Here is a 12,463-nt window from a genome sequence, read left to right on the forward strand (position 1 = left end):
AATTTAACGAAATATATACTTTTATGGAATGCGTTTTATTTAATAAATTAGATCAGTCTGAACTATTCTGCAGAAATACAATATTGACAACGAAATTAAAGCCGTTTTAAGAACAACAATTTAGGCCGTTACGAGGGCGGCAGTGCCCATAATGTGGCCGTCTTGTCCGCCGACGTGGAGATGAACGAGAACTCGGTCGGATGCCACCGGATGGTGATGGCCTTGTCCTTGTGCTCCGCCACCACCACGGAGGAGAGCTCGTGGGCCAGGTCTCCCTGCAGGTCTGTTAGCCGGATCGAGTTGTCGTAGCTGCAAGTCAGCATGTAGTAGGCGGATGGGGAAAAGCGGACGCACCTGGAAGGACATGGGTTACGACATGGTCAACGAGAAAGGAGGCTAGTTTATATGTCCTTAAGAATTCTATTAAACAATCTAAAACAATGAAGCTATGTTAATGTTTCCAATAATTCTTCAATGGTTCCTATGCCAACTATAATGATATCGCTGTCCGAATTTTATAAAATTTACAATGTATTTCTGAAATAGAAAACCATCTACATATCTCATTGTGTATTCAAATTTGTTAGAATATAAAGAAGACTTTTGGAAGAGTTTCATACAGATAGGTTTAAAACTTAGAGACAAGTTTGCTCAGAAACGGACAGACGGACAAGCTAACGGACATGAATAAACCCACTTTACAAGTTGTAAACTTAATACCCCCTTCATAGGTATAAAAATGGTTTGAACACTACCTTATTTCAGCGCTGTGGGGATAGAAACGCTGAATGGGTCGATTGCCACGGATGTCGTAGAGAACGCAAGAGCTGTCAGCATGTCCGGAAATTAGAAGTCTGCCCGTGGGATCCACACAAACGGCAGTGACCGCCGAGTTGTCCATGCCACCGTCCTTGCGCTCGCTGTCCAAGGTGTTGACCGAGACGTTCACCCGCAGATCCCAGAAACGTATCGTTTGATCCTGCATAAGATGGCCATCGAATTACACAACTTATGGGGCTTAATTGAGCAGACAAAGACGAAGACCCACCTGAGATCCGGACACAAACATCGCATTGTTCCAGCTGTAGAGCGAGAGAATGTGCCCCGTATGGCCACTGTAAGCCTGAAAGGGGGTCCCAGATCCGCAGTCTGTGATGTAGATCTTGCAGTCCCCCGCCCCGCCACTCGCCAGAAGTCTGGACTTGGTGGACGCGTCGTCCAGGAAGCACATGTCCCGGACCGTGCCGTCGTGCATGTTGAGCTCCATCTCGTGGCCGACCAACTGGTTGGTGTCGTTGTTGAACCTCATGTACTTGATGGTCTTGTCGTTCGACCCTGTGGCAATGAGTTCGCCATCCCGCGACCAGCAGGTGCAGTATATGGAGCCCCGGTGGTGTTTCGTTCGCTTGCAAAGCACCGATGGCGGATACACCGTCGTCTGCTGGCCATGTCTGCATGGGAATTAAGACTTAAGATGATTAACCATTTGAAATGGTAAACCCTAGACGGCAATTACCTTAGCTTGGACAGCTGGGGGTACTGGCAGATGCGAAAGGTCTTCGAGTTGGAGCCCACCGCGTACAACTTTCCATTCGGATGAAAGTCAACGCTCCGAATCGCCTGCGAGTCCGACAATGTGGTAACTGCCTCGAAGTGCGGTCTTTCTACATCGCCCTGTGGCAGAGAAAATGGTCAATAGATATGGTCGAAATTTAGATCAACCCAAATGCATATGTTTATTGGCTCTTTTGTTTGGCTTTTACCGCTGCATACCCCCAAAAAGTTGCTTGCGTGTTCAAAATAAACAGAGCAATCTTCAGCAAGACAACACCATACGAACCTTTCTTAAGTCCAGGTCTTTCGATTCCGAATTCATTAATGGAGTATTTAAGGAGTATCCTCAGAGTATTTGAAATGTATTTTGAGTATTTTCAGGAATTTCGAACGAGTCTATTTGGCCCAAGAAATTTCTCAGCCATCGAGGGTAATAAAACGTACAACTCGCTACGGTTGAAATAACAAAAGTTGGGAGAAACCACCGAATCGCAGTGTTGGGCAATCCACCAGATGCATTTGATTCTACAAACGTTGATTTTACCTCTGTAAAAAGTTACTGTTTACTTCGTTTCCAAGCGATGTTACCAAAGCAACTCAATCCGCCCAAATCAAAAATCCACTTGATTCTTATTGTTACAATTTTTTGATATTTTATTTACGTAAAAATAAAATATTTGGACATATGATTGAATATAACAAATTAATAACCTTTCTTTTAAAAATTTGATTGATTCTTAAACTTGTCTAGTGTTGCGAACTCTTATAAAACTGAGCGATTAATGCTCTTAAGAGTAAATTGTTATAACTTCTCGGCCTCCTCCACGAACCATTAACACTTTCTCGAGGCCCTCTGTTAATACCTCCAGAAATTCCATATCTAAAATAGTTAGGGTTCGAAAATAGTTAGGGTTAGTCAATGCTAAATAGTTTACATTTTCCTAGTCTTACAATTGCTTTCACGCTCCGCTCTCACTTCCCTAGGTGGTCCAGGTAAATTCATTATGACCAACTGGGCATCCTGTGACTTTTCTACAATAACTTCGTTTAGTTTTATTGCTGTGTGCATGCGACGAACATTGAACTCATCCCTGCGGAAATGGATGAATAGAGTTTTTAGTATGCCATAGAGTAGGTACAAAATGGGTCATTCTTACGGTTTCACACTGGACTTAAAGTCTCCGTCGGCTTTCTCTGTCGATTCATCCTTGCTAGAAGTCGTTTCGGGTGCGTCCGCGTTTTCGGGACCATCCAAATCAATTGAGTTACGTTTCTCGTCGTTCTGAGAATCCTACAGAATTTCGTTAAAAAATGTTATGTTATGTTATGTTATTCTAGACAATTATTATTATTGACTCCGAATGACAAGTGCCGTCGATTGAAACCAAAACTTAAAAGTTTATGTCAAATCAACAATGGTAAAAAGCCAAAATATCACTAAAATAAGAACTGAAGTTAACTTAAAAACGAATTTCATGGTCTACTATGGATTTTGTTTGTATGGGTTGGAAATCAAAAAATGTTTCAGGCTTACATTTGATGAGTTCGTCGATCTCACTTAACACTATATATTATACATGTTCTTGTGTGTATTATCGAGAGATTAGAGACAATGGTAAATAAAAATCTAAAAGCAGTACATACGTGATGCTGTATTTCTTCTATAGTTGGATCGGCGAAGCGAACTTTAGACGCCGTTTTGGTGGCGTCATAATGGTGGTCTACAATTGTTTGAACCTGAAAATGTTACCATGAGGAGTATGAGAAAATAGGTTGCAGAAGAGTAGAGAGGCCAATATCAGAGGGGGATTAACTATTTTCGGGATGCATTACCGCAAAGCAGGTTACTTTAATTTTAGACTCGATTTTTCCTTTAACTTAATATTCGGATGTATATTTATCTTAAAGCTAAGCTTCACTTTTCTCTAAGCAAGTGTCTCAACTATTTAAAAAGCTTTTTAAATGAATGAGTATCAAAGAGTTCCTCGGGGAACCGAAGTATTATAAAAAAAAGATATAAATAGCACGGATTAAAAAAAATATAAAAGTTACACATGTTTTCATAGTTTAAATAGAAAAGACATTATATTTCAAATAGATGGTTTTGGCTCTGCCAGTTTTGAAGATCCTGACACTCTGCTGATAACGGCTACTTATAAAGCAAGTTTAATAGTGGGTGCTGAGAGTAATTTACAATTCGATAGAGTTACAATAGATAGGAGGGGGTGAGCATTAGCAACATCACATTGACACAACAACACATAGATGTATGAAGGATGAAAGGAGCACAGGTGCTCCTGCCGAAAAATGCACTGATGAGTTACACACAATCAGGTTCTAATACATAGTTCGGGTAATGAATCGTTTGTATCTTGATATAGATGATCAATATAGTCATTCTGTTTATACTCTTTACCAAAGACAATTTATTATCACTGGGTGTTTCCTTAAAGTCCATTATAGTCTGAACCTTTTGATTTTTAAATATATAAAGTGTAAAATTTTAATTTGGATCTCAGATAGTTGCATGATATGGAAATTGGAAGTACATGAGAAACAAAGGCCAAAATGGTTTCCTCCCAACAAATACCCAAATCAAAATACGCAACCTTCAAAACGAACGAATATAAAAACTATGCTAATAAAGATTAAAGTAAACGAAAGACTAAATGTGCATCATGGCCGTATAAAGAAAACAGGAATGAGTTTGAACGTTTCGAATGAGCCACTTCACTTCGAAGGGGTACAGATGCAGAACAGATGTCGTGGATGATTGCCTGCTGCCCAAATGTTGACCACTTACCACTTTGGAGTTTTCTTTCTTATTTAAACCTAATGCTCTCAGCATCTGATTACGCTGTTCCATCATCAGGGTCCGCTCGTAGGTGTAAGCGGAGATATCGCTGTTGTTCTGTAGTTTACAATAGAAAGTTTTTAATAGTATTTCAATTTCTTTACCTAGACATAGCTTACCATCTCAACAACTTCGACATCGGCTTCGATACGGAGATGGTACAGGAATGTCTTTAGATCCTTCTTCATTTGAATCGAGTTGTCCTCGATTTGAGCAACCGTGAAGATCCGTAGCTTGCAATTGCGCCAGGTGCGGTGCTGCTTCAGCAGGAAGGGCAGCAACATGAGCAGACCACCGTCGTGGACAATCCACCAGATATCAATGTTGCCACCAATCTGAAATCGAGAGTGGGGGGGATGGTATACAACGAAGAGGACGATTGCGGTTAGGTAAATACTACTTTGTGGTTTGATTCTGGGTAGAAGTTGATGCCCTTGGGCACCATGAGCGCCATGTGGCAGGCGGACACAGTGCGGACCGTCTGGATGAAGGTCTTCCAGCTGTTCCTGCCCTCCTGCCGCCAGCTGTATGGCCATCCGATGATGACAGTGTTGGGCTTCATGCCGCCCAGTCCAATTGTTTGAATGCTGTTTTTGCGAATACATCAAATTCAATTAAAAGTCTGCTCAGTTATCAGCAACTTGCAAAGAAAACCTACACTGAACTGAGACCCTCGCCGATCTGTTGGGATACCAGGACATCGCAGAATCCCTTCACCTTCTCGTCGGTCATGTACTTGCGCAGCGTGGACTTCGCATCCACGGCCTTGTTGGTTATCTTGGTGTGGTCGCCCTTTATCACAGACACACAAATCGTCAGCCCCTTGCCAGCTTTCAGCTGGGTGGCAAAGGAGAATATCTTCCTATACTTTGGCAAGAGGTTATCGTTGAGCTTCGAAAGCACCAAAATTTGGGGACGCCAATTTTTCGTATGCGGTGGGCCTTCCTCCAAACGGAGGAGCGAGTACCTGGCGGCGGTGAGGGCCATTCCACGAATGCCATCACCCCACTCCTTCTCAGCACTGCAATTGGGATAAATGGTCAGGGGGTTCTCCTTTCCGAGATATGGGGATAACGATAACTCACCCTCGGTACTCTATGTATTTGTAGATGATGATGGCCATGCCCATAGCAATCAGTGCAAAGTACCAGGAAGTCATGATCATGACTGATATGCACAGCGTCAGGCCGATCAGCGACAAGCTCCAGTGGTAGAACTTGAAGCGGGGTCTCCAGTTGGGAGTCCTCAGCAGGGTTTGCACGGCACAGGCCAGGTTCACAAAGCCGTAGCACATGAGGAAGAACATGGACAGCAGTGGCGCCAGCAAGTCCACATTGCCTGTGGATCACAATCGTATAATCTCAATCGCAAAAGGCGGATGCACGCAAAGCTTACCCAAGAGAATGCCGCACTGGCAAATGACGATGGTGAGGAGCAGGGCACGGGTGGGTTCGCCACGTTTCGAGGACTTGGCGAACGGAGCCAGGAAGGGAATTATCTCGTCCCTGGCAATCGCCTGCAGCAGGCGGGGAGCTCCAGTCAAACTCTGTAGACCAGCGCCCAAGGTGGACAGGAAGGAGCCAATCAGGATGACCCACTGATTTGGCCAGGCGATGTTGGCCACCACCAATTTTCCACCGATGGACTGACCGAATCTGAAATGATTGGACATCTTAGCTATATACCTTTTGCTAGGTGGATAATACCAGTACTCACTTGTCTCTCAGCAGGAGATTGTCCACTGTGCCGGCGAAGAACATCACGCTGGACAAGTAGACGGTGCTGGTCGTCAGAATGGCACATATCGTTCCGATGGGTATGCTCTTCTGGGCGTCAGCCAGGTCACCAGATCGATTGGATCCAGCCATGATGCCTGTTCAAAAAGGGGTTACATAATATATATCATCTGAGTAAGTGGAAGTGAAAGGTAGAACCCACCTGTGACCGATGGGAAGAAGATGCCGATAAGAAGGGTGAACGATGTGGTTATATCGGCCATGATTTGATTGTATGACTGGCCATCGGTGTTCTCAATGTCAATTGCATTCTTTCCGTAGGCTATGAACTGTCCCTTGTCCAAAAACGAAGGGAAGATGTTGTCGTAGAAAACTCCGCTGGCCAGACCCTTGATGCCCTTCACCTTGGTCACGTTGTTGGCTAAGATTCATTAGAGATTCATTATGTATCATTATACTCTACAAGGAAATCTTTCGATAACCCTCACCTAGGAAGTATTCCTCGCATTTACCATCCGGGCAGTATATATCGCGTATGAACGGGTCTTCCTTTGTGCAGTTGTCAAGGGGGATATCCTTCAAGAGCCGTTTTCCCAGAACACACATGCTGCAATTAAGCGGAGCTTAAGTGGCCATTCAAATGTAACACTCGGCGGGCACTTACTATAGCTTTTCGTTGCCATGGATATTGTCAAATATTCCCACATACACCGCTATTATCGACAGTATGACACAGGCCAGGGCCACCGTTGCGAACTTATTGACGAACTTCACGCCCAGGAACACAATGAGACCTTGATTTATAGCCACGACATTAAAGTTTACTCCTTACTACTGGCACTATCCCCAAGTTTAACTCACCCATAAAAATGAGCAGCAATGTGCCATAGACCCGGAAATTGTTATACATCGCGTCAACATCCTTGGTAAAGTCCCCAAATATTGATGCCCATGGCGCCATGTATGTCTGCAGGCGATGAATGAATAATTAATCAATGGCGCTTTTAAGTTTAAGTGGGGGCTCTTAACTCACCAATACGATTTCCACCGCACCAACGATGTACATCGCCGCTGCTAAAGTGGTTCCCGTATAGAACAACATTCCCACCGCTCCACCAAATTCAGGGCCCAAGGATCTGCGGTTGATTATCGTTACTTTTACTATTGTTATTAATTATTTCTTAAATCTTTGTAATTACCGTGATATCATGAAGTAACTCCCACCCGCCGGAACCACTCCATTCGTTGCAATGGCCGACATCGAGATCGCAGTAAGCATTGTCTGGAAAGAGGATGAGGATTCGATTGTGGCCCGAATGGAGGACATAACTATGGGATACTCCTTACCACACAGCAGCAGGTCAACACAATTAAGAATCCACACACGGCGCCAGCCGTTCCAACAACCCATGTTAATCGAATGAACAATATGACACCAAAGATGTTTTGAATGCATGGCAAGAACACTCCAATTAGGGTACCTTAAAGTTTAAACGTTGAGGGACCATTGTTAGTTATACATACATAGGTGAGTTAATAGATGAGAATGGTTTCCCTAACAAATCATAACTTGTGCCGCAAAGCCAAGGTTAAAACACTTTAAGGGGGATTAAAGCAATCATTCCTTCACAGCTTTGTCGGGCTGGCAATCAACATTGCAATGGATGTTCCATTGTCTGAATCGCGCCGATGCCTTTCAATATGAGAACAAGTAAGTTAATTAATTCGTGGCGAACATACCCATTCGAGCCGATGGAGCTGCCGGCTTTGCATCGGGATCGGTGGCCGCTGGTATCGTGTTTTCATAATTGGCAATTGATGAAATGAATGTTGATATATGGGGCCTGGTCTCCAAATCATCATCGTATAGATATAGATTTGGGTCGATATTGGACTTCTGGTTTTCTTCAGCCCTGTGGATATCACCTGAGTCTAGAAAAAAAAAAACAAAAGAGTTAGGGATAGTAAGGCTATGATATTATGCAACTAATACTAGATAACTTATTTATCATATATATGTGAGAGCTACTTAAACTAGGTATAATATTTTACTAACTGATCCCACACATACCTTCATTTTTTGTGTCGTGCACTGTACCATTGTGTTCGGATGGTATTATTTCCATTTCATCCGAATCATCTTTTGCACTGTTACTTTGCATGTTAACGTTATGTTTGGCCTCAAACCCTTGCTCTAGATTGCACTTTTTTCACTTAAAATTAGGTAACACTAGAATGCGGACGAGAATTTAAGGGACATAGCTTAAGGGGAGCCCTACGCATTGGCATCGCCATAGCCATCGGTATCGGCATCAGCATCAGCATTATATAACCGAAAGGCGTGGCCGATATTCGGTGTATATAGTATATAGTATGTATGTTCACATGTCTTGGGACGTGCGCCTATATACTCGAGATTTGGGATTTCGGAAAGGAGTTCCTAATCGGGAAATGCCCCAGGGGCCTTCGGAGGTGTGGGCGGTTTTTAAAATTCAATGGGCAAACGAGGGATGCTGTGCTGTGCAGTCGCAGCTACGCAAAATTGTGCCAGCTCAGACAAAAAATATGTAACCGATTAATTTAGGTCAAGGATTTTCAGGCCGTCATTGTGGGGCGGTAAATAAATGCCGTAAAGTCTTCCTTTTCCACTGTAATGCGGCTCTCGAGCTGACAAAAAGTGCATAGAAAACGAATGCTGCTGAAAATTGTTACGAAATGAATAGCTTGGCGCTTTTATATGGGAATGCAGGGGAAACGGAAATTGTTGAGCTCGATTTTTGAGTCCCCGGACTTTGTAGTCTCTGAAATGGCACACACTTTGTAATTGAACGCACTTTTATTCACGTATTTGATTATTGTTAGAATTTCGTCGATTGTTAAAAGTATGTTATTTGTTAAAGGTGCTCAAAAAGAACTGGTTTTTCATGTTTCTTTTATTTGGTTTTTTGGTTTTTTGTTTTTATTTGTTGTTTGTATTATTTGAAAGAAGATTCTTTCTAAAATTATTTTAGGCGAGCGAAAACGCTCAGATGTATGCTACTTTTCGTTCGGATTAATAGAAAAACTAAGAAAACTGTTGGTATTCGGCCGAATAAAAATTATGTTGCCCAGGACCCTGAGCGTTCAATTGAGATGAAATCGAAAGCTTTTGTCTACACACATTTTTAATACACACACTCTTCTTCGAGAGCGCGAGCGATGCTGAAAAGAGCGGAGAGCGCCGTTGCAGGTGTACATTCCTTGGCCTATAGCCCACTTGGCCAGGACCAGCTATCCACCCATCCAGCTATCCACCCATCTAACCATCCAGACCATCCAATCCACCCATCCTCTCTCGCCCAGCATCCGCTGGAAGGGAAATCCAAGGGAAAAGGAAAAGCTGCACCGCCTGGGCGGCTCTCTCTTTGTGTCTTAAAGCTTTCCACAGGTACAACGGTACAAGGAGCTTTGGCTTACAGCTGCGACGAAATGTGTCAGCAGGACATCCTGGACTCGGGCAATTGGGGCAGCGCAGGATAGGATTGCAGGCCCGTAAGCTCTATCTGGGGATACAGTAGGCATTCGAAGGCAAGGAACACATACAACACCACATGTTTGTCGGTAAAAAGAAAACATAACTCTTCGAAATTAATTTTGTGCTCTCAAATGCAATTCGATTGGTTTTAAAAATCAAAAAAAGGTTTAAAGGTATTCGGATACGATTACGATAACGATTTACGATAAAAAAAAAGAAAAAGTAGCTCTTAGAAATTACCTATTATATAATCGCATAAATAAATCATAAATATCCTTACCAGTATAGGACCCATAGTTCTCACCTAGGGTTTCATCGTGGATGTCTCCTAGTAGTTTTCCGCTGGCAGATTCATCCTGGTTATAGTCCAATGCGGTGTCTTCGTCTGCTTTTGTGACTTGAAATCTATCTGGCATTATTCTGGATTAAGGCACTCTAAAACCAAAGAAATCATTTAAGTAATATCATTAAAACCTTATCAGGAACTAAACAAAAAATCACAAATCAAAAGCATTCCCGACGATCATAATTCCACTAGGTTGGTTCCGGGTTCACATAAACCCAGTTACTGATAAACTTTTAAGTCAAGGAAATTTACTTTGCGCCGATAATGATATAATTTTGGTTGGTTCCGAATCCATCTAAGCCCGAAAGCCAATAAACTTTAAGGACAGGTTATCTATTTTTTTTATTTCTGCCGCACCTTAATTATTAATTATAACAACGCGTGATCGAATATGTCTTAAGCTGCGGAAGGCCACATCACATTATTTGCATAATATTAGTTTGGTATCACATGACTTTTGAAATTAGTACATGACTAAACAGAAAAAAATGGCACCTCCGATTTATGCTCCACTTTTCAGGTCAGATAAAAAGTTGTTTTCGATCTGTTCGTGCTAATCGGTTTACACTCTTGTTGTGAACATAAGATAACGGCCATTTAGTACGATTCTGAAGTGTTATGTCACGGGTTTCGTTATATAAGATATGACTTTGCTTCCACCCAAGACTGGATTTGATAATTTTGAGTGTTGAAAGTTATATAACAACTCGTTTCAAGCGGTAGGTTTGTTAAATATCTAAATAATGCGTTGGCGATTTTTTGACCGTGCGTAAAATATTTGAAGCCACTGTATTTTTAGCCTGGACTGATAAAGGAAAAACAAACAACAAATAGTCATGCATTAGCAGCGAAATTGGGGAGTAAATCGAAAAATATTCCTACTATCAGTCCAGTATACAAAATACATACATACATTAAAGCTTTCCAGTCTATCAAGATCAGATCTCATCCCGATTTCGGCCCGAAAACGAACGAATCAGGTGGCCAAGAAGGGGGTCTAGTTCATTGATAAGTGCATAAATCTGTTCCCATCGATTGGGGGTCACTCTGCACCCCGCATACACACGAAATCGTTCCACAGATATGTATAGATTAACGTAAATACTGGTACACAAAGAAGTGCATGCAGATACATTCATATTTCCATACATATACATATGTATGTATGCATGTACATAAGTACCAGAACCAGAAACTGGCTGGAAAAGCGCGTATTATCTAACATCTAGAGAACCAAAAGGGTTCGATCCGCGGATATAGCCAAATCACTTCGTCCAGCACTGAACAATCAGCCATACATACGGATTGGATTGGTTTGGATTGGATTGGGAATACGAATACATCGGGAATGCTTGTGGTGCGGGGGAAAACTGAAATGTAATGTTTACGCGCAGCGAAATTTTATTCCATTTACTTGAGCAAGCGCCTTTTGAACTCGCTATTTCACCGACGATCCACTTATGCTAACTAACGTCCTTTCTCGGTTTTTATTTTGTTTATTGTTCCGCCTCCTCTCCTGCTTATTATTTAGTGAACTTTTCAATTGTACGAATAAAATAAAACTATCATATTAAAGGCGCATGAGTAATACAAAATGATTTTCCACTGTATATACTTTGGAATCGCGAGTTGGGGGAAACTGTTGTATTAATGAAAAGTCTAATTGAAATCAAATGTAACGCATAGGGGACGCATGAATTCGATTGTATTTTGGATAAAAAAGTCCGCCAGTGATATATTTATTGCAATTAGTACCCTAAAAGCCCATGATACCATCTTATCAATAATATCTTTCTCGCCATTTGTGAACGCAGAAAATTACTGATTCTGAGCAAAGTTTATAAGGCAGTTAAAAAGCCCGTAGTGGCTATTGATGCATTCGATGGGGGTGTGTACATATATTGGATGGATTTTTTGTCTTCGGCACATAAATTGAAATTCATAAATTGAAATACAAAATTGTGCATTTCGGATTAAATTTGCCATATTGCACCGTTATATACTTATACATTTTTCTGCATATTTTGATGTTTTCGTGCTGGTATTTAATAATTCTATAAAAATTATGATGGATTAAAAAAAGGCATTGTTTTTAATATGCTAAACACTTTAAAATGCGCTATGTCGAGACTTTATTTATTTACATAGAGCTGTGGGGCCCAACCGATAGTTCTAAGAAACATTTCAAAACAGTTTTATTAACTTTTCATTACTGGTTTCATATATATATATATCTTTTTAATTTCTATTTATTTGCAATGAATTAATAAATTCTTTTTAATTGGGTTAATTAACAATTTAAAATTAAGCCACAGCTGTTTTATTGCTGTTCTTTCGATAATATCGATAGGCATTTAAGAAGAAAAAATGTCCCCTGTTTAAGCGTTCTACTTTCTTAACTTGTTAATTTAGTACTGCTTACTACAATAACCAATAGCTAGTTGTTGATTAGTGAGATA

The 12,463-nt window shown here is 41.4% G+C and overlaps 2 protein-coding genes across 11 annotated transcripts; both read right to left on the reverse strand.

Moving 5' to 3' along the window:
* Positions 1 to 16: 16 nt before the first annotated feature.
* Positions 17 to 2,020, reverse strand: LOC108144492 (WD repeat-containing protein 47). Its single transcript, XM_017269423.2, has 5 exons — positions 1,841 to 2,020; positions 1,517 to 1,674; positions 1,049 to 1,451; positions 756 to 979; positions 17 to 354 (listed from the first exon to the last, which is right to left on the reverse strand). The coding sequence occupies exons 1-5, from the start codon at positions 1,874 to 1,876 to the stop codon at positions 129 to 131; spliced, it is 1,047 nt and encodes a 348-aa protein (XP_017124912.1). The 5' UTR covers positions 1,877 to 2,020; the 3' UTR covers positions 17 to 128.
* A 213-nt stretch (positions 2,021 to 2,233) lies between these two features.
* On the reverse strand, positions 2,234 to 11,567 carry LOC108144477 (solute carrier family 12 member 6). 10 transcript variants are annotated; one of them, XM_017269394.2, is made up of 22 exons: positions 11,419 to 11,567; positions 9,963 to 10,093; positions 7,885 to 8,076; positions 7,492 to 7,625; positions 7,344 to 7,426; positions 7,178 to 7,280; positions 7,006 to 7,111; positions 6,809 to 6,938; positions 6,633 to 6,751; positions 6,347 to 6,565; positions 6,125 to 6,281; positions 5,804 to 6,063; positions 5,494 to 5,746; positions 5,067 to 5,429; positions 4,809 to 4,995; positions 4,528 to 4,743; positions 4,358 to 4,465; positions 3,971 to 4,024; positions 3,199 to 3,291; positions 2,712 to 2,845; positions 2,506 to 2,645; positions 2,234 to 2,434 (listed from the first exon to the last, which is right to left on the reverse strand). In XM_017269394.2, exons 2-22 carry the CDS (start codon positions 10,072 to 10,074, stop codon positions 2,343 to 2,345), a joined length of 3,255 nt encoding a protein of 1,084 aa, XP_017124883.1. In that variant the 5' UTR covers positions 10,075 to 10,093; positions 11,419 to 11,567; the 3' UTR covers positions 2,234 to 2,342. The 10 variants fall into 10 exon arrangements, with proteins under 10 accessions (XP_017124883.1, XP_017124885.1, XP_017124886.1 ...); XM_017269396.2 differs by lacking the exons at positions 9,963 to 10,093; positions 11,419 to 11,567 and adding exons at positions 8,216 to 8,374; positions 8,979 to 9,242; XM_017269397.2 differs by lacking the exons at positions 9,963 to 10,093; positions 11,419 to 11,567 and adding exons at positions 8,216 to 8,374; positions 8,962 to 9,242.
* Between the last annotated feature and the right edge of the window lie 896 nt (positions 11,568 to 12,463).

This window comes from Drosophila elegans, unplaced genomic scaffold, assembly GCF_018152505.1.
Source record: "Drosophila elegans isolate 14027-0461.03 unplaced genomic scaffold, ASM1815250v1 contig_183, whole genome shotgun sequence".
Taxonomy (NCBI): domain Eukaryota; kingdom Metazoa; phylum Arthropoda; class Insecta; order Diptera; family Drosophilidae; genus Drosophila; species Drosophila elegans.